The sequence below is a fragment of the Labrus bergylta genome, chromosome 4 (assembly GCF_963930695.1).
Source record: "Labrus bergylta chromosome 4, fLabBer1.1, whole genome shotgun sequence".
In the NCBI taxonomy this organism is placed as follows: Eukaryota; Metazoa; Chordata; class Actinopteri; order Labriformes; family Labridae; genus Labrus; species Labrus bergylta.
The window spans coordinates 32,106,807-32,129,172 of record NC_089198.1 but is presented as its reverse complement, the minus strand read 5'-3'; the positions used below and the strand labels follow the sequence as shown (position 1 = coordinate 32,129,172).

The 22,366-nt window shown below is 41.0% G+C and overlaps 2 protein-coding genes across 2 annotated transcripts; one reads left to right on the top strand and one right to left on the bottom strand.

The window, feature by feature from the left end:
* Window positions 1-2,031: 2,031 nt before the first annotated feature.
* On the bottom strand, window positions 2,032-7,742 carry cryz (crystallin, zeta (quinone reductase)). Its single transcript, XM_020660945.3, has 8 exons — window positions 7,491-7,742; window positions 5,919-6,071; window positions 4,643-4,806; window positions 4,515-4,566; window positions 4,277-4,426; window positions 3,952-4,053; window positions 3,193-3,288; window positions 2,032-2,947 (listed from the first exon to the last, which is right to left on the bottom strand). Exons 1-8 carry the CDS (start codon window positions 7,596-7,598, stop codon window positions 2,786-2,788), a joined length of 987 nt encoding a protein of 328 aa, XP_020516601.2. The 5' UTR covers window positions 7,599-7,742; the 3' UTR covers window positions 2,032-2,785.
* Window positions 7,743-7,853: 111 nt separating this feature from the next.
* Window positions 7,854-21,013, top strand: dars2 (aspartyl-tRNA synthetase 2, mitochondrial). The gene is made up of 17 exons (XM_020629808.2): window positions 7,854-8,179; window positions 9,926-10,025; window positions 10,412-10,478; window positions 10,575-10,670; window positions 11,478-11,573; window positions 11,679-11,802; window positions 11,905-11,951; window positions 12,593-12,699; window positions 12,865-12,934; window positions 13,244-13,423; window positions 14,252-14,359; window positions 14,510-14,572; window positions 15,918-16,070; window positions 16,642-16,860; window positions 17,839-17,949; window positions 18,053-18,128; window positions 20,346-21,013. The coding sequence occupies exons 1-17, from the start codon at window positions 8,002-8,004 to the stop codon at window positions 20,540-20,542; spliced, it is 1,992 nt and encodes a 663-aa protein (XP_020485464.1). The 5' UTR covers window positions 7,854-8,001; the 3' UTR covers window positions 20,543-21,013.
* Window positions 21,014-22,366: the final 1,353 nt, after the last annotated feature.

Below are 22,366 nucleotides of genomic sequence, written 5' to 3'. Positions count from 1 at the left end.
AGAGTTCTTATAAGAAAAATCTGAAATCTCAGAATTCGGAATAAAACGTCTGACCTCATTTTTTTTCCTTAATCAGTGGCCTTAATCCTTTTCTGTGGAAATCAGTGATGCAGCAGGTTTAAACTCTTCAGCGGGTCAGAGCTCAGTTTCAGTACCAGGGCTCTGCTGGTTACTCATCAGCCTTGTTGGTTTAGATACGAGACAAGAGAACTCTTGGTAAGTTGAGTCATTATCTACAGCTGCTTATGACTCAAACCATTTCACTAGTGGCGCTCTCACAAAAGTACTGAAGTGTAACGGTAAATGGACTTGAGCTTGTTTGACATTTTTCTAGTCTTCTAAATACTCATTTTTACACCTCAGGTCACACCTACACATTCACACACTGATGGTAGAGGCTGCTGAGTAAAGAGACCATCAGAAGTAACTAATCCCATTCATGCACATTCAAACACTGCAGACAAAGCAGCGGGAGAGCTCCGTCATGTGGGGACTCTACCATTGAGCCACAGCCGCCCCACAAGTGTCCCATTATCTCAAGAGCTACAATGTGATTTGGACATATCACTTCATTTTTTTATGATTTACATGTGTGTTGTTAGTTTGTCCAATAATAATTTGGTCAATAAAAATCAATCTAACCACCTTGTCATTGGTTAATTAATTGTTATAGCACTTTTCTAGTCTTCTGACCGCTCAAAGCACTCTTTATACTACATGTCACATTACTGATGGCAGAGGCTGATACACAAGTGTCCCTATACCATTCAGATGGCTTCACACGCCTTCTGAGATGACGGACTCTACCACTGAGCCACAGCCAAATCAGCGTCTTCACAGCATACTAGATCCTTTCTTCATCCTTCAGATAAAGACAGGTAAAATGTTCTAAAGGAAAACTACCCACAGCTGATTGACAGTCACCACACAACACCAAACCTGAAAGCTTTTGTCCACAATTTCATTCTTCTGATTTCTTCATACACCTCTCGGTAACTGGATCACCTAGAGGTTATTCAATTGGAAGATCATTTGAGAACCCTTTACACACAATGCTTACCCCTCTTACTGAATCCAAAGGTTCACCTCTGCTGATGACATGATTCACTCCATATTAATCCATCAGGATGATCTGTAGCTCTCTGGGATGGTCTGCTGTCGGAGCTCCATCTTGAAGTGGTTGCCATGGCACTGTAGTAGTTACTGTGTCAATGTTTCTATCCAACTTCTGTTACCTGACCCCATCTGGAGCATGCTCAGTAGAGCCCGCTGTCACCCGAGAGGCACAGATGTCCTGTGGGACTTCATGAGTCAGGATTAAGCCTTCATCTTCCCAATTTTATTCTGAATGACTATTTTCTAAGCAAAGACGACTGCCACATAAACAATCAAAAACTAATATTTATTTAGATTTCCGTTATAGCCAAACATTAAAAAGGAGTTAATATTTGTGCTGTTTTGCTTTCTTTGGGATCTCGAACATAGAACACTTAAGGATTTTTTGATTATTGAACCATGTGAATTAGTTTAATTTTTTACTTGTCATAATGGTGTTTGTATTGCTTACCTGTCATCACATTGACATCAGTGTGTGAATGTGTATGAATGGATGAGTTAATACCGATGGACTCTTTACTCAGCAGCCTCTACCATCAGTGTGTGAATGTGTAGGTGTGACCTGTGGTGTAAAAGATCTTTGAGTAATCAGAAGACTAGAAAAGTGCTAAACAAGCCCAAGTCCAGTTACCATTTGTGCTCCATTACTTTATTTTTTCCTTCTGCCTGAGGGAAGGAGTTTGAAACAGCAAAGCAATGTTTTTCATATTTTTATCCCACAGTACTTGTATTTTTATCATCCATTGCTGTAAAATAAATGGTGGCATCTTGACTGATGTGTAATAGGAAAACATCTGTGTGTGTATGTTTAACGTTTGCAGAGATGAATATTAAACATTCTCTTTAAATGCTCTACTTCTACTGTTCGTAATGTGAACAGTTTGTTAGTAGATGAACCCACACTGCACTGCAGCATCTCTGTAGCCTTTTTTATTTTGTGTTTATGTTCCAAAACATTATTAGCCATGTGTACAAAAGCAGCAGGCTGATTGAAAAAAACAAAACAATTCCAACTACCTGCTCTGACTTAAATTTGATTTGTATTGTTATGTCATTACAGCACTAAAAGTTACTACGGATGATATTACTTTTAAAGGTCCTTCTGGATGGCCCAACCTACTTCGAGTCTAATCCCAAACTTACCAAAGTCAGACTCTCATGAACGTCTACGATGAACATGGAAACGTCCATAACTAACAAAGATAGCAGAGAACCAATCAGAATCAGTGAATAACATTATAGCCTAAGTTCTTCAAGGTAGCAGTTTTAATTCTGGAAAACACAAGACATCAATGATAACTTTGAGATTGTATATACTTTGTATATTCTTTTTTTTAAAGATTTATTTTGGTAGAGTTGGAAACCAGGGAGAGAGAGCGGGGAATGACATGTGAAAAGGGGCCACGGGTGGAGGCGAACCCAGGCCTACCGCTTGAGATGAGAGTCTCAACACATGGGACGCGCGCCCTACCACTGCGCCACCAGCGTGCCCCAATTCTTGTGCATGTTTTGTATATTGGCAGTGATGATTACAAAGGTTTAATCAGGTGTTAAAAGTGTTTAAAGGTCATTTCTGATATTTAATGATAACCATGGTTTGCTCTGACAGGTCCAGAGGGGTCTCGTGCTTTATGAGGATCAACACCTGACATGGTAACATGTGACAGGATCATATGATCAGAACCATCTTCCCAGCAGCCCCGGGTGACTCGATGATGTCGTGGTGAGCCTGGGCAGCTTTGTTGAGCGGGTACTTGGAGCCGACGACCGGATTCAGCCAACCAGCTTCCATCCCTGCATAGAGCAGCGCTGCACACTGCTTCGTCTCCTCCTGAAGGAGGAATATAAACATGAGTGTTGTAAGCATAGGTAGAGTCTAAACTTAGTGATAGCAGCATGCTGATTGGCTGTTGCTTGCAGTACAAAACAATAAATAATTAAGTTCTTCAACTTTTCATGGAGCCTTGATTTATGACAGCTTTTAAAATGACCAGACATTCGTCATCATGTTTCTGCTAAGTATGCATCCACTAGGTGTGTGTACATCGTCTCTCATGTGATGGCACTGCCTTGTACCGGTGTAGCGAAGAAGAGGACCACTCCAGTTACACTGCTCTCTTTTATCATGGTGTCTCTGGGGTTGATCTCTATTGGTCCTCTGGAGCCAACGATCTGAAAAGAAATAAAGATGAAAAAGAAGAATTTAAAAAATGCACTAAAATGAGCTACACTGCGATATGACTTCAAACAATACAGCAGCTGGGAGAGAGACAAAGTGCTACACTAGAGGCAGCTGTGATGCTACGAGCTGCTGTAGAAATCTGGTGTCTGATCCATAAAACTCCCAAGGTTAAAAGTAGCTGTACAAAAAAAGCAAACGGTACGAAAAAGTCAGCTAACAAAAGTGAGTTTTAAAAAAAGTGAGTGTGCCTGTCCGTGATCTCCAGGCAGGCAGATCCACAGCTGTGGAGCCCGACTGCAAAGTCTGGTGACTTTTAGTGACCACTCGAGTTTTAGGGACCACCAGCAGGGCCCTGGTGGAGGATCTCAGGCAGTGGTTAAGCTCATAGGCCAAGGTCAAGGTCAAGGTAACCTTTATTAGCAGATCACTGATATATTGTGGAGCCTGGTCATAACAGTCTTTAAAAAAACAAACAATAAGACCTTAAAATAATTTCTTAAAACGCCACTAGTGAAAGGGAGCAAGGACAGGTGTAATGTTTTTAAAGCTTGACATGAGGTCATCCATGAAAGCTGTGAGAATATCTCTAAAGAGAAAAACTCAAAGTGTTCAGAGGACTCCCGTTAAGAAGATCAGAATGTAACCACACAGACCGTAACACGACCCCCATGGGCCAGCATCTGGAGGTCTTTACTCAGGTTGACATTTGCCAGCATCTCCACAATCACATCTATGCCCCTGCCCTCTGTGGCCTCCTGTAACACACAAACACACACACATTAACACATCATATCCCAGCTGCCATTACTAAGATTAAGATTAGGAATAAGGAAAATAAAAAATATAATTCATTACTGTTAGCTTCTTGAGCTTCATTCTAGACACGTTTCTTCTTTCTGGTGTTCCTGAAGTGTGTGTGTGTGTGTGTGTGTGTGTGTGTGTGTGTGTATATATGTGTATATGTGTATATGTGTATACCATGATCTTGTCTGTGTAGCCCTCTTCTCTGTGATTAAAGGCCAGGTGAGCTCCGTTGTTGAGGACCACCTTCATTCCCTCTGGTGTCCCCGCAGTACCCAACACCTTCAGACCCAGAGCGCGGGACAGCTGGCAAGCTGCCACACCAACCTACTCAGACACACGCACACACAAACACTTTAGTGTGTACATGTGGTTAAAAATGAAAGACAGAGAAGAGGGGTGAAACAGAGCGTACCCCTCCACTGGCTCCATGGACCAGGACGGTCTCTCCAGCCTTAGCGTGGGCTCTGCAATGCAGAACACATCAGGTCAAAACATGTGTGATTATTACTAAACCAGACTTTCACAGTGTCTTGGTCTTACTTGTGCACCAGAGCTCTGTAAGCAGTGAAGTAAGGGATCCCTATGGCTGCACCCTGTGTGAAGTCTAAAGCATCGGGCAGTTTGTGCACACACTGCTCAGCTGCTACAGCGTACTCTGCGTAACCTCCAGACTCTGTGGCGGTGGTGAACACACGGTCTCCCGCCTGGAAAACACACATGTACAATATAAACATGTCTATGTTAACTTAATTCAATTCAATTCAATTCAATTCAAAAAAATGTATTTGTCCCCGGGGGGCAATTCAAAGGCACACAGAGCAGTAAATTAACAACAATGTTAATGTTCTTTACTTCACAAAGTGAATGTTATAATGCACATTTCTCTCCCCAGCCTCATATCTTTATCAGTGTCTCTAACTTAAAGGCAGGGTCAGGGTTGGTCATTTCCTCCAGATCCACTTTTTAAGATTTTGGTGTAAATTGTCTTTAGGTCCTGACAGAATAATAACTCATGTTCTCTGAAATAGGAACAAAGAAAATCCATCATCTGTATCAGTTTGTAAGTCTGTAAAAACTTTGACCAATGTCTGCCATGAGGTACCAATCTGATGAACCAATCACACACCTCCCTGTCTGCCTGCTCGTTCTCTACCACATGTGCGCACGAGTCCACACTCAAAGCATGAGCTGAGGTACGCTTCTGTAGGTCCGTGTATGTAATTGAGGGGAAGTGGCTTTAGAGGGAGCACAGAGGGGAGGGGGGGTGCAGACGGAGCACTGAGGGAATGCTACTTTCTAAATCATGCTAGTTTAAGATAATGACCAACCCTGACTTTAATGATAATAATCTGTTCTTTTGCATTCACATACTATTTTTATACTTTACAAATCAACATGAAACACAAATATTAGATTCATTGATTTACACAAGACTCATAATTGTTGCCGACCCCTCTCACCCCGGACACAGATTGTTTGAGACCCTCCCCCCTTGGTAAGAGGCTGAGGTCCATCAGGACCAAAACCTCAAGCCATAGGAACGGTTTCTTTCCCTCTGCTGACGGCCTCCCCCCACATAACACAGACTCTCATCCAGCCCCACAATCAGAGATCAGTACAGTAATGTGAGGGCTGAAACAGATTGTATGTGTTATATTAATGCTCACTACACTTGAGGATTTTCTGTTTACACTGCATACTCTTAATAACATCTTCATTATTCCTGCATAAACTGGTACATTTCAGTGACACATCAAAAGCTACACAGCATTTGAATAGTTCGAGTAGTTCCATGAACAATGATTTCCATTCACACCTTCAGAGCACTGACTCCTTCTCCTACAGTCTCCACCACTCCAGCCACGTCTGAGCCCGGTGTGTACGGCAGCGCAGGTTTACGGGAGTACGTCCCAGACCGGATGTATGTCTCAACAGGATTGACTCCACAGGCCTGGACACGGATCAGAACCTACCACACACACACACACACACACACACACACACACACACACACACACACACACACACACACACACACACACACACACACACACACACACACACACACACACACACACACACACACACACACACACACACACACACACACACACACACACACACACACACACACACGAGCTGTGAATCAAACCATCAAGAAAAATACAATACATCACTTACACACATATACAGAGATATGTGGAAATAATGAAAAAACATAATTATTAAAATAAATGAATTACTGTTCTAATCTTTTTTGGGCCCATATCAGTCATGGTATGAAACCCCCACACCCACCCCCACCTAACCAAACCCATGGCACCCCTGCACATATGGAAAAGGTATTCAAAATAGACAAATCATAGCAATAGCAACAGCAACAGTCCAAGCCAAGCACAATAAACAAAATCTTTACCTATATGTTTCTCTATTTTAACGTGGACAGTGGATGGTTTTTTAAATCCTTATCACTCGTTATACCTGACACTTTTCATACTCATTACATGTTCTGTGTCGGCTGTCCTGTAATGTTGTGGGCTGTGAAGCCGCCGATCACTTCACCTGCTAATTGTGGGGTCAGCCCTATGTTCCCACAGGGTAGGGTTATGGTGAGTTACCCTAACCCTACCTGATACACATTTATGAAAAAGGAAATGTGGGAACATAGACACACTCCCCTGTAATAAACCTCCTGCTCAGTGAGTTCCAGTCCAGTTTCAGAACAGAGAGGACTTTTGTGTTCAGCACAATGACTCAACAAAAAAAAAAACATGATCATCTTCCCTTTATTTAATCATACGACTCACTGTAAGCTAACAGTGAAGATGCATTACAACACCTTAAAGTTGTTTATGTTTACGTTTAGATCTTTTATTTATTCATTAAATGACTCACACCGCTCAGTTTTCAGGAGAAACATTTAATTGCATAAAAAAAACTTGTTGTACTTTGACCAAAATGAGACTAATGTGATTAATGACACTAATAAGAATAATACAATTGAATCTGATGTTTTTTTATATTCACAATAATCCAGACAGTTTGATTCAGAAACACTGTTAGATGAGCTCCGGTCAGAGACACTTTGTCCTACAAGAAAACCCGGACAGCAAACAAGATCCCATCCATCACATAATGTATAGTTCATGGATTTATAATCAGCCGGAATAATGAATACACATAATGAATTAATGCTGTTGATTAGTACAGAAACATCTCCTTTTGTTCAGAAAACGTGCTTTCAGTTCACTTTTGTTTGAGTTTACTTTGAAGTGACAGATTTTTCAATAACTTGATGATTTGAAAGCGATATAAAGAGCTTTAGAATAAAGTCTCTGCAGTGTGTACTGTGGCTGAACTTTAACCTGAGAGCTGTGTTTACACTCACCTGTCTGTGTCCCGGATGAGGGACAGTCACATCTGAGCAGAGCTTCAGCACCGACGGAGCTCCAAACTCACTCACTCTGATGGCTCTCATCAGCCTGCAGCCTGACATGTCTGCACACACACACACACACACAACGTGCAACTTCAAGAACTAACAAGACACTTCCTGGTAATCTCCTGGACTGGGGTAATCTCTAAAAGCACGACAGTTCAGTCCAGGGGAGCAGTGTTTTACGTCCAACGTAAGTAAGTGCCGCCCCCTTTAGGCAGTAGATGCTCCAGATCGACTACTTTGGTCTGAAGGTAGGCTGACGTCACATCCTCTGACGTAGAGAGGACTCATGCACACATGGATGTGCAACGACATGATGTAAGATGTGTTAGAGAGTCCATCCTTATGTTTAGAGGGTCAGTAGAGCCCCTCAGGAGGATCGTGAAGGCGGAACCACGACCAGAAGAACTGATTCAGAAAACACACCGGCCCGATCACACCTGTGAAGTCCGGACATCGGATGGCAACAAGAAGCAGATATCTGCTGCACAGGGTGCTGGCTGGAGTCAGAGCTCACACTGTCTGCTGTGACAGCTCAACTTTGAGCCCGAGCCAAGGACGTGTTCTGCTGCAGAGACCTTCACTCAGACATGTGAGCTGCTCACACAGTCTGAACAGGTCTAAGTCTCACACCACAGGTACTGAACACGACCCACTGATGTGATGATGTCATTACTGTGAGTTACTCTTTACAGATTGTATAGATGAACTTGGCAGGGGTGTGTCCAGACTTTTTTTTGACTGGTGTGGCCCAACTTCTGAAGTCTGTGTGCACACACTCAGGAATGAAGATCCTTTATTAACAGTTTCCATCTCCACTCATTTACTTTGACTGAAAAGGATGGAGGTTGTGTTACTTGTTGATGTTGTGTCAGCCGCTGCTGACAAAAGTATTATCTTGTCTTGATGGTGTTAGGCCTTACTGCTTCTTGAACTGTGTTTTTCCACCTCCAGTTCCATGCAGTCTTGGGTTTACCATCATTATAGTATTGCTTCTATGATTCAACACATAATGAAGTGATCCTGGTGGTGCTTATTCTTCCACTTTGCTTTTATTTAATTATATATGCATTGTCTCTGACAGTTTTGTAACGTTGTATGTGTGTGCTTTGCACTGAACTTATTCTTTCATGGCATCCTACCGTACCTAAACAAGTTCTGAAATAGTTTTGTGTCACAATATGAGTCGCTGTGTTTGTTTACATCTTAATCAGATGTTTGAAATGTGTCATGTGACCTTGACATCACATGACACCCTATTTAAGCACCTGTCTCATCTTTATCAATCATGTCCTGACGAAGCCCCAGTAGAGTCGACACATGTGGACAATCCCTGATGAATAAAGGATTTTTAATTGTTATCAGAGTGCCTCGGACTTTCAGTTTAATTTTTTCTCTTCTAAATCAGGACAGTCAAACTTTTTTATTAGCTATTTAAAAGTATTAACAAGTTCCACATTGTGCTGGAGATTATTTACATTTTTGATGAAGTCTCTCCTCTCATACGATCTCGTGTGGTCTTATGAAATTGACATGCAACTATTTTTTTCTTCACTAATAACTAATAAAATAGAAAATGTGCAACATTTAAATGCCATAACAACTACGAGCACTCTGCTGCACACAGCTCAATAGTTGATGTGAACACAACACCCTGCAGCCATGTGATGTCGGACACATCGGAAAAACTAGTTTCCAAGTTGGAAAGTCCCTGACTTGCCGACTTTATGTTATATTCGTCATCACATGGGGGGGGGGGGGGGGGGGCAAGAAATGTTTAGTTAATATAAAGATAATTTTTTTTATTGATTTTAGCTCAAACAAAACTTATAACAGAGACATTCCTCTCATCTTCCTTGTAGCATCTGTTTGTTGTTGTTTGTACTACATTCAGACTTTCTGAACTGAAAGCTCATGAACACACTGAAGTCGGAAGAGCGACTTCCCAATTCAGAAACTGGGACCATCAGAGGAGCTCATGAACGCAGCACAAGTCTCGTTTCTGACAATGCAATCTGTGTCTAGGATTTTGAGGTGGCGAATCATGCCACCTCTCTGGACACTCTGGTATTTAACCTAACCTAATCACCGTCCAGGCTCGTGCAATAGTTAAATGAAGATCAATTTAAAGTTGAACGTAGCCCAAGAACTCATGTAAAATAATGATTATGTATATTTATGAATCGAACCTTGACCTTCAGGTTAAGAGACGACCCACTCTACCAACTGATCCACAGCCGCCCCAGAAGACTTCAGTTGTTAACTTTACACACTCTATTTGGACAATAATGTGGAAGATAACCTTTGAACCTGTTGGACCACACAGTCACAACGATTAACAGCTTTCTTCACTGGTCATGATGTGGGCTGTATTTGTTTTCCAGGTCCCAGCAGTCTGTCGTTCAGGAGTCACACCTGTGGAGAACTCCGGACACATCATGTGGGGGAGAAGGTCACGCTGTGTGGATGGGTCCAATACCTCAGGTAATGTTTTTACTATTCTGTTTTCTTACTATGATGAGACAATTATATTTTAGACATGAAGTTTTAATACTAACAGGATGTTCCATAGTGTTTATGGCATTTTAATTTGTAGTGTTGTCAGCTGTGTTTCTTTATTGTCCTCTGTTATTGTTTGTCTAGCGTGCATGTTTACCTCTTTCCAGCATCACTCATAAAACAAAATAATCATTCAAATCAGTCGGCTTACTGCACGCTGTTTAAGTGTACACTGTGTATATCGTTGGAGCATTTTTATTCTTCACCTCTACAGATCGCTGTGTTTTCATTTATTACTTGCTGGTTGTTTTTTTTGGCAACCTTACTTTCTTACAGTTTAATATTTATTTTAATGTTTCTAACTCTTACAGGCAAGATCTGTTTGTCATCCTGCGAGATTTTAGCGGCTTGGCTCAAGTTCTGATTCCTCGGGAAGAAGTAAGAACAACAACAATTGATCACAACATTAAACGATAAAGCTCTCAATAAGCAACATGTGAACTCAAGGTTTTTGTTTTTTCTTTCTGCTTTAAGTCGGCCGGATCACACAAAAGTCGTGATCTCACAACTGAGTCTGTCGTCATGGTGACGGGGATAGTCAGACCGCGACCAGCTGGACAGGAGAACAAGGTTTGTGTTCATTAATGACTCCCTGTCAAAACCCAGACCATCTTATTTATATTAGGACATGGAGCACAGATAAACTTTGAAAAGGTTTGAGACATGTTGTGTTGTTTGTCCAGCAGAGGGCAGTACAGAGCTGCAGAACTCTGCTGTTAGTTTTTATGAGAAGGCGTAGGAAAGTAGACGAGTGTGACACCTTGCATGTTTTATAAGTCAACATAAACACAAAGCAGTTTGATGACAGTGTAGAAGTATAAAAGCTGTGGATCAGTGGGTAGATTCTACCTACAGGCAGGTTGGGGGTTTGATCCCCAGCTCCTGCAGCCACATGTCCGATGTGTCCTTGAGCAAGACACTTGGCGTATGAATGTGCAGCGTTTGGGGCACTGGTGGCGCAGTGGTTAGTGTGCGCCCCATGTATGGAGGCTGTAGTCCTCCAAGCGGGCGGCCCAGGCTTGAATCCAGCCTGTGGCTCCTTTCCCGCATGTCATTCTCCACTCTCTCTCCCTGATTTCCAACTCTATCCACTGTCCTATCTCTAAATTAAAGGCACAAAAAGTCCAAAATGTGCAGCGCTTTGAGTGGTCAGAAGACTAGAATAGCGCTGTACGAGTTGAAGTCCATGTACCTTTTATTTCCTGTATTAGTAGGAGAATCCTGATCCTCGCAGGTGAACACAAATCCTCATCACTAGACCATAAAGAAAAGTAAAGGGATGTTCAGTCGACTCAGATGCAGCATTTCGGCAGAGTTGTGAAAATGTTTTTTTGTTTACTCCTCCCTCCTCTCTCTCTGCTGTGTGCACACCAACAGGCCATGCCCACAGGAGACATCGAAGTGTTGGCAGAGAGTGTGGAGATTCTCAACGTGTGCCAGAAGTTACCTTTTGAGATTAAAGACTTTGTCAAGGTGAGTTTCCTATGGGGAAAGGAGTATGTATCATTTACAAATCTTATGCAATCAATATCATTCACGGCAATGATGAATGAATGTTTGTTTGTTTTTTCTGAACAGAAATCAGAGTCATTGCGGATGCAGTATCGTTACCTGGACCTCAGGTCCTCACAGATGCAGCAGAACCTCCGCCTGAGATCTGAGCTGGTGATGAAGATGAGGGAATATCTCTGTAAAGAGCATGGTAAAGACAACAAGGTTATCTTCCCTTACCAGTAATGATCAAACGTCTCCAGGGCCAGTGGCTCCTGAGTGTGGCTTTAATGAACTGTTTTCTCATTTACAGGTTTTGTGGATGTAGAAACTCCAACATTGTTTAAAAGAACACCAGGGGTAAGAAGGTCTTTACTGTTTTAATGGGCTCAGCTACACAGAGTCAAATATATAAATTAAATAAATTAAATAACACAAAATGTACAAAAGGTGCAATGTAGGAGCTGTGTAGTGGACTATGAGAAAAAAATCTCACAGTGCATGTGAAGAAAATACATTTTTAAAGTCCAGTGGATTTGTTTTTTACACATTATTATTATTATAATAATGATAATAATCCACTGGACTTTATATAGCGCCTTTCAAGGGACTCAAGGAGGCTTTGCATGGTGTTTGGACCAGACAAAGAACAAAAGAAAAATCAAACTGAGAGGAAGCAAAAGGATGGGAGACGGATGGAGGGAGGTTGGAGGCTGGGAAGAACAGACTGTGTTTGAGAAGTTTATTGAACGAGTCCAAAGATAAGGTGTTGATGTCCTCCCCTCAGACGTTGACTTAATATGACTTTGTCCCCTCCCCTCACTACGACCACATTTACATTTTGTTTTACTCTTAGATCACTTTTTCAGAATCAACATTGTGAAAGTACTCTATTGAACAGGCAATGTATGGTATCTTAAATAATCAGGGACAAATTGTTCTCTAGCAGCTGAAAACAAACTAGACACTGATGTGATCTTTGCTGATTTTCTGTGTTTCAGGGAGCCAAAGAGTTTGTGGTTCCATCCAGAGAGCCCGGCCGGTTTTACTCTCTACCTCAGAGTCCACAGCAGTTTAAACAGCTCCTGATGGTGGCTGGAGTCGACAGGTGAGCACTGGCACTAACAAAAGGAACAAACATGTTTTGTTATTCCAGTCATAGTAATAATGTGAGTGATGCTTGTGTTGTTATGGCAGTGACATGTTTTCCCTTCCCTGATTGACCATGCTTGTAGCTTAGAGTGAATCTTTGTCCTTCGCTGTCACTCTTCAGGTACTTCCAGATAGCTCGGTGCTACAGAGACGAAGGCTCCAAACCAGACCGACAGCCGGAGTTCACCCAGGTAACTTCATGTTTCACCCTCCTCCACTGTCAAAGAGCTGCTTCTCTGTGACTGTGGGTACTTCTAGACGTACTCAGACAGTTTCATATCCATGTTATCAGTGATAGATGAAATACTCTGACAAGGAAACAAGGTCAAAGTTGGTTCCCAAACTTCTACCCATTAAACCATGTGAATATATTACCCTGTTGGCTCTATCTTGATATCTGTCCTCTGATGTTTAAAATGGTTTCTTGTTCCTGAATGAGTTTGGACTTCTTTCAATTTTTCATCTGGTGTAAATGTTTGTCCTCTCGTCGTCTCTCCCAGGTGGACATAGAAATGTCTTTTGTGGAGCAGGCAGGGATCATGTCCCTGGTGGAGGGTTTGATCCAGTCCTCCTGGCCAGCAGAGAAAGGTCCCGTAAAAGTTCCTTTTCAAACCATGACTTATGAAGAGGCCATGAGGGACTACGGAGTGGACAAGCCTGATACCAGATTCACTATGAAGGTAACTGCAGCATACAGCATCTTCTTGAGGGAAATGAACTTTCACCTTTTGGGAATTTTAGAAACCTGATTTTAAGCCTCCCAGCCTCTGTTTGTAACTGTTTTACATAAGTCTGTTTATTTATTGCAGTTAATACTGTACTCATTTAATTATCTTAGTACATTTTAGACTTTTTAAACTGATTTTAGCAGTCTTGTATTATCAGTCTCCTGTTTTTCTTTTTGATTTAATGTCTGTTTTTTAATTATTTCTGTAATGACTCGATGTTGTTATAAATGAGGGTTTGCCCCTCAATGATCTTTTGAATATAAATAAAGGTTGAATGAATAATGGTTTTAAGTTATTTACTCCATTCATCAAAGTTTGATTGAATATCTTCATGATAGATTAAGATGGGCAGAAACTTACACAAAGCCAGTCTAGAGTTCTCAAACAGGTTATTTAATAAAAGATGATGTGAGACAGTTTGGAGAATAAATCCACGTGGAGTGGTTTGAAATCTGAGGCTAACAACATGCTTCACAAAGAGAGTTAAACTAAGGGGAACTTTAACATGTTTGTTTGACTAGTGTGAGTGCTCTGTACCGTTCTTAAGCATAGTGCATGTACTTAGCCTTGGCATGATTTGAAGAAGTGCACTTTGGCACGAGCACAAACACAGGAACACAATGTGGATGTGATGTAGGAATTTTAACCAGATTATACAAACTGTAAATATTCTGATTCCTCACTTGGAGTTTTTATCATCTTTGTGTTAGGTATCATCACATCTCTGTCACTCTGTCTTAATCCCGCCCTCTTCTTCTTTTTCTCTGTGTGTCTGTCCAGCTGATGGACCTCAGTGACGTCTTCTCTTCTACAGACGTTGAATTCCTCAGATCGGCTCTCAGCCAACCAGAAGGCTCCGTTCAGGCCGTCTGCGTCCCCAGTGGAGCGGTAAGGATGAAACCATTTCACCAAAGCAGCCTGTGCTGACGTGGTGAAGTACTTCACCTGATAATAAATGTTTCTCTTTGAGTAAACGTCTGAGAAGAAGCTGAGCCCATCACTTGGTGAATGATGTTTTCTTCTCGTGTTTGACTTCAGAAACTTTTGGCTGGGAAAGATTTGGAAACCCTGAAACAAACGGCAAAGACTCAGTTTGGTCAGGTACGTCTAGTATTCCTCTTTTTCACTTTTCTTCACTTCTATAGTTCAATTTTTTTTACACCATTTCATGTAATGTCTGTTTCTAATCATTTGTTCTCATAATAAAAAATATGATAATAGGTACAAGGAATAAGATTAAAAAAGAAACAAATCAGGATAATAATATATAAGAATGAGTGGACGCAAGACACAGAGATAGTTTCTCTTTCACCTGACTTCATGTAACACTTGTTAAAATTCTGCAAACCACTGCAGTCGACCTGTTACAAAAAAATACTTTTTTAAAGTCTGCATGAAATGAGAAATATATTTTCCCGGTTTCAGCGTTCCTATTAAATATTAATTTATCTGCCAAATCTATTTCAATAAAGACTTATCAGAGTATTTAAACATCATAATATCTGTATTTTATCGTCCTGTAAAACATTTCAAATGTTTGATGACTCATCCTGCACTCAGGGACGTTAACTCATTTTCAACCAATTATAAAACTGTCAAAGCTAACGATCCAATCAAATCCATCCCAACGACATTATGTCCCGCCTTCTGTCATTTGATTGGATCTCTCCCATTTCAGTAGAAAATACACCACAACACTGCAGTTAGTTACTCCTGATGTTCTGCTTCATGGAGACTTGAAGACCACAAAGATGAAAACATTACTCAGAGACGTCTGTGAAAGCCACAAAACATCTTTAGGTGTTAATACTTTTTAGCTTAAAGGCAGGGTTGGTAATTTTCAAAAACTAGCGTGATTTTGAAAGTAGCATTCCCTCAGTGCTCTGTCTGCACCCCCCCTCCCCTCTGTGCTCCCACAAAATCCACGCCCCCTCACTTACATGCACAAGTGCCGTCGGTCCAGAAGAGGACCTCAGCTCATGCTTTTGAGTGTGGGCTCGTGCATGCATGGTGTAGAGAACAAGCAGGCAGACAGGGAGGCGTGTGATTGGTTCATCAGATTGGTACCTCGTGGCAGACATTGGTCAAAGTTTTTACAGACTTACAAACTGATACAGATGATGGATTTTCTTTGTTCCTTTTTCAGAGAACATGACTTATTAATGTCTGTCAGGACCTAAAGACAATTTCAACCAGAATCTTAAAAAGTGAATGTGGACCCAAAATTGTGTCTCCATCTTTGGGATTGTGTTATGTGTGTCACATTTCTGAGCCCAGTCCTCTATTCAAACATAAAATGAACTAAACTACTCTGTCAGTAGCAGGGAATTGTTTTTGTTTCATATAGGACCAAATAAGTTTTATTGTAAACGTGCAGTATTATTTTATCCATCCACATATTCTCAGTGTGCCTTTTGTGTTCATCTGTGTTTATTTTCGTCTAAAGGAGCTTAGTGTGGTGCTGGTCAAAGCAGACGGGACGTTGAAGTCTCCTCTTAAAAAGCTGCTGTCTGCCTCGACCACAGACGAGCTGCTGCAGAGGACTGCAGCCAGCCCAGGAGACCTGCTGCTGGTAGCAGCTGGTTCCCTTCACACCGTGGTAAGACACAGACATTATGTTAGTGTGGTGGAATGTCTGTAGTTATTTAGATTCTAAAGATGTAAAGATGTAGAGATTCTAAAGATTGTAAAGATGTCACTATGTTTATTCACTGTTCTCTAATGTCAGTCAGACCTGACAGAGTTCAGTTGTTATTAGAACACCAAGTACAGCTTAGAGAGTGTCAACTGTTCTTCCTGATATCTCTAAGGATGTTTGGTAGACTTATTGTCTGCTCCAGTGTTATTGACGTCACAGATTAGTCTAGGTGGGTCAATGTGACCCTGGTAATGATAGTGTCTTTTTGGATATATGCGATGCCTTTCGACAAGTTCGGGAGATGTGGTTGAGCAAGACACGAGAACAGAAGTGTGATGTTGAATCATGTCTCCTCATGAGTATTCATCTTATCTATAAACTTTCATCAACGTAAGCCATCTGAGTCAACTGAGTCTTATTGTGTCAAGTCTTAGTCATTTCTTCAACAGTAAGACCGAAACATCAAAGTGAATGTAATGTTTTTTATTATTTATTCATTCCTTGTTTTGTCTCTCCATCTTTATCCTGTCAGCGGCCATTGCTGGGGCGTCTCCGCCTGCAGTGTGCACAGCTGCTGGAGTCTGGCGGCGTTTCAGTCCGTGACCCCTTGGCTTTTCACTTCCTGTGGGTTGTGGACTTTCCTCTATTCTTGCCAAAAGAAAACGAGCCGGAGCAGCTGGAGTCAGCCCATCACCCGTTTACCGCTCCTCTGCCGGAGGACGCACAGTTACTCTACACAGAGCCACACAAGGTAGTCACACACGCCCTGATCACACACCTGCACAAAACTCCTGAAGGACACAGCTGCATGTGTGAACGCAAACATCAGAAGTTATCACTCTGACTTTATCTAGAGTTTCTCCTCCAGCCAGTGTTATTCTGCAGAGTGAGTGAGTTGATGTTAGAACACAGCAGGATATAATCAGGAGAACTTGCATCGTGTGAGTGGGAGGGGGTGGTGGCGTTTATTCCCTGTAATCGCTACACCATCACAGATTGTCTGCTTGCTTCTGCTACGATTTCTGTTTGTCAGTATGTTTTTCTGTGCTCTTTTAGTATAATGGGATTCTGTTGAACTACACACAGCATTGGTATGAAGCTTTGTCTGCTGCTTCTGCATCGTTCTTTATAAACCATGTCTTGCCTCAGGAGACCCCCCCCCGCCCCCCATGTGACAGGCATAGACCCAACCAGATCAGGAGGATTTCAGGGGCAGTCCATCTCTAGAAATGTTTCAGAAGTGCATGTGTGAAAACGGCTAAAGACTCTCTTGTTTTTTTTATTTTTTTTTATTTGTAAATTTTATTTCATTCAAACAAACAATAAAGTTAAGAAAAAACAAACATAAAATCTCAAATTTTTAATGAAAAGGAGCCGAAAGAAGACTAATCTTATAATAGCTGCCCGTCTTTCACAAAGTATTCATTAAAACAAAACAAAACACTTAATTCAAAAACAATTAAAATTAAATTAAATTGGCTGCAGGCAAACACAGCCACCGTCAGCCCCATTGTAGATCCTCCTTAACAATTCATTTTACACCGTACAAAGCATATCACAATACATTTTTGTTACAGCATCACGAAACAGAACAGTAAATCTCACTGACATATTTCCACATATTTATCATCACTTATCATCTATGTGACCATGTTTTACATTTAGTAAGTAATAATCCGTCATCATGTGTGATCCGTTTAATCTTCTGGGCTGTATTCCGTCCCTCCAGGTGCGCGGTCAGCACTACGACCTGGTGTTGAATGGCTGTGAGATAGGAGGAGGATCCATCCGCATCCACAGGGCCTCAGAGCAGCTTCATGTCCTGAAGAATATCCTCAGGGTCAGTTGTTTTTTTATATTTTATCAGTGTGTGTTTTACATTTGGAATCACTTGAACAAATTGCTAATCATTACAGAGTTTGATTATTTTGATTCTGCTGCAGGAGGATCCCAGTCTTCTCTCTCACCTGCTCCAGGCTCTTGATTTCGGAGCACCACCACATGGAGGCATAGCTCTGGGTAAGGTCAACTCTGCAGCTGACCACAGCATGCAGCTCACTTTCACAATTACTTTATTTCTAAATGTGGTATGTGACATGTCATGAGAATGAGCTGCGACACACAAATAACAGAAGTTAGACTTTTATGTCCAAGTGGGAAACGTGCAATGGACTTCACAGTACTCTCATACACAATACACTCAGTGGTTTTAAAAGTGAAACCATCAGCCTGGGGTCGATTCCGTCCCTCTGCAGGTTTCTTGCATATCATTACCTACTCTCTCTCTCTCTCCCCCTGATGTCCCACTCTACCCAGTACCCACTGTCCTGTCCTCTAAATATAGAAAGAAAAAGCTACAAAAAAAGAAAAGAAATGGGGTGCTGGTTTATAGCTCAGTTGGTAGAGCAGGTGTCCAGGCTACACTAATGTTGCACTGGTCGCAGGTTCGACTCCTGATCGCTATTTGGTGCATTTAATTCCCTCCCCTCTCTCTCTCTCCCCACATTTCCTGTCTCTCTACAGCTGTCCTGTCAAAATAAAGGCAACCACCCAAAAATAATGAAAATAAATTTAAAAAAGAGTGAAGCCAATTTTGAAATGCCTTGAAGCTACATTCTTACTAGAGGTAATCAGGATGAGACTCCACTGGTTGCAGAAAAATCTGATTATTTGAGGGAAAAAAAGCCAAGATAATAATAATAATAATAATAATAATAATAATAATGATAATAATAGCTTTATTTATATAGCACCTTTAAAAACAAATGTTTACAAAGTGCTGTGACAGACAAAGCAAATACAGCAACACAACAACAGAACAGAGATCAACAGAGGGGCCAAACAGAGAGGGCAAAATTGTAAAAATGCAAATAACAGGAATAGGACAGATTCAACAGGCAGGTATGGAGAGGCAGTTCAGTACAGTGAAGGAAAATGAGTTTAAAATCAACCAGGAGAGAACAAAATTAAAATTGAGGGAGAGTGGGACGACATCACATCACAGGCTGTAAACACAGAATGAAGATATAAAGAAGGGATAAAGAGGACATTGGTTAAATGAATAAAGCAACAGAGAGCTGAAGAGTTAAATGATAAAAGGAGTAGGAATTTAAAAAGACTAAGAGAAGTAAAATAAATACAGGAAGGAATATATTTAAAGGCTAAAACATTTAAAGAAGAGAAAGATAAAAAGGTTAAAATCAATAATATTAATACAGGAAGGGATAGATCTTTAAAGGAGAAATCACAGAAAAGCAAGTTTATAAAAGTGAGTTTTAAGAAGTGATTTAAAAGATGCCACTGACTCTGCCCGCCTTATCTCCTCAGGCAGGTTGTTCCAAAGTCGAGGGGCTCTGATCACAAAGGCTCGGTCTCCTTTAGATTTGAGCCTCGACTTTAGTAGTTGTAGTAAGATTGTTGTGCCTTAATGAAAGGGATAAGATAAGCCCTTAGTGATCAAACCGCTCCCCCCTTATCATGACCTACAGATCAGTCACATAACTTACCACATGGCCTTTAGTGACCACCTCAACCAACACAGTATTAACCACTTCAACAGATCCAGGCTCTGTCTATGTGATCTTCCAGGTGGTGACTGATTGATATACTACCTGTTCTACTACATGGCCCCCAAAGGCCTCCACAACTCAAGCATGTAGATTGATGGGCAGTGAGATCCAGCACATCATCGGGGTTATCATGACATGAAAACAGATGAACCTATTGCTCGTCTGATTTGTTATCTCGTTAAACATTTTCCTCACGAGCTTATGGTCTCAATTTATAGTTTCAAGTCCTCTTCAATGCAGCATGATGTTCATTTTGTAAGTTATGTTCCCACATAAATCAAGGAGATGATAAAGCAGGGTATGCTTTAGGACATGGCTAACAGTGATGCCTACCATGATGACCATGATGACCTATCAACCAGGATAGAAACCTAACGATGCATATCAACTCTTTCATCCAAATATGGCCAAATAAGTGACGGCCAAAGACTCAACTTGAGGATTTGAAAGTGGGATTTGATGTTGATTTGATGACATTCTTTCCTCTCTAGACATTCTAGGATTTGATGTCAGGGATGAAGTAGCTCTCATGCACTGAGCAGAGCAAACATACTGTAAATCAAAGGTTAAGATATGTAGTTAGACTAGAGATAAGCACAGTTCTTGTGCTTTAAAGTTTGAATGATTTTGTATTTTTTCACACGTTTCCTGCTCACTTCTCTTCAAGGTTTGGACCGGCTGGTCTCTATCATGGTCGGCTCTTCCAGCATCCGTGATGTCATCGCCTTCCCCAAGTCATTCAGAGGTCACGACCTCATGAGCTGTGCCCCTGGCTTTGTATCAGAGGAGGATCTTAAGTCTTACCACATCTCGGTCAAATGGCCAACTGAGCGAGAAGGAGGAGGAGGAGAAGAGGGGAAGTGAGGGGGCAGAGAAAGGGTGTGATACACCAGTGGATGGGTTGCCTTCACAGACCTCTGTAACCCAGACGACTTCAGAAAGATTGTGAAGATGAAGTGACAGGTGAGCATGAGTACCAGCAGGCGGTCTATGAAGAGATCTGCCAGCTGGCCTGCGCATGTGAGCAAGAGAAGAGGAAGTGAAGAGGAAGTGAAGAGGAGGTGGTGTTGTGGCTGCAGAATAGAAATATAAAGACTGTTATGTCTGTGTTCAGTTACTGAACTCATGATATTATACAACCCTTTCTTAATACTTTCAAACTCTATTATAAAGATGAATGATGTCATGGATTTATTGACATTTCAAAGACACACATCTATACAGACTCTATCTCAATAAAATGATCATTTTGTTTTGGTTTGAGTGACATGTCTTACAAACTTTGTTCCAGTCTGTGTATTCTTGATCAGAATAAAATTCAGGAGAATCACTTCAGACCTGTCACTTATTGTACAAAGCTTATCTTCAGGGAGCTCTTTCATAAATACAGCCATTAGAAGCAGTATTGTTCTGCATATTCAAGTATTTTTGTTCTGGGTAAACACTTGATTTCTGAAGGGGAAGTGGGCACCCTTCAGCGTCTACAATGCCTCGCACCCAATGACAGCCCGCCTACAACCCCCAACAGAACAAGTGGTATAGATAATGGATCGATGGATGAACTTACCTCTACTGTTCTGCTGCATTTATGTGCTGCTCAGGTGGTCTGAAGTTTCCAAGCTGCGATGTCGTTCTTCTAACTTCAGTGTATTCAAGTGATTTCAGTTCAGAAAGTCAGAATGTTGTAAAAACTCTCCAACAGCGTTAATGCTACGAAGAAGATCTGTGGAATGAAACTGATAAATGTTATATTATAAATGAAAAAGTATGTTAACATTAACAAAACATATTTTGCCCCCCATGTGATGACGATTCTGACTTAAAGTCAGCAAGTCGGGCACCTAATTCTTTTCCAAGTTTCCAACTTTGTTTGTTGTTCCAACTTGAGCAGGCATTTTACAACTCGGAAACTTGTTTTTCCGACGTGTCTGACACCACATGAATGCACCATTATTTTAGCCATGTGTATACAGAATGCTGACAAATAAATATAATGATTGGCCACCCTAAAAATCCTAAAATGTGATTGGCTATTTGCCCTGTCAGAGGAGGGACTCATGTTAAAACCAAATATTGGGTCTTTTATTTTAGATTGTAAATAAATCTTTGCACATCTACTTAATAAGACAAGTTCATAGGACAGTACTCATCACTGTCTTAATTGTGATGTACAAACTGGCAAAGTGATGGGACCAAAACATTGCAAGTTAGACAGTGCAAGAGTTTGCACGCACTTTTATAAGTACTTTAAATTGTGACTTTAAACATGAATCTTCTCTTTTCGTCATTAATAAATTAAGCAAATTTATTCTCCATTATCTCATGTTAGAAAAGTTGATATGATTGGTGAGGTTAGAAAGGGTAAATAATTTATATTTATTTGTGTGTGTTGCAGTGTTAATCTTCACACCATTTTCTAATTTAGTCATAGTCTCCTGATGAAAATGTCTTTTATATTTAGTCAGATATTAGTCATTTGTTATTGATTTAATTTAGTCAATTATTCACTGACTAAAATTACACATCATTTTAGTTGAAGAAAATAGAAGATATTTTAGTCAACAAAATCAGACTCAAGCTTTTATTTTGATTAGCAGAAGCTCACTTATGCTGCATTCAGGTGCTGCTCGGATGGTCCATGTTTCCGAGTTGGGAAGTCGTTCTTCCGACTTCAGTGTGTTCATATGA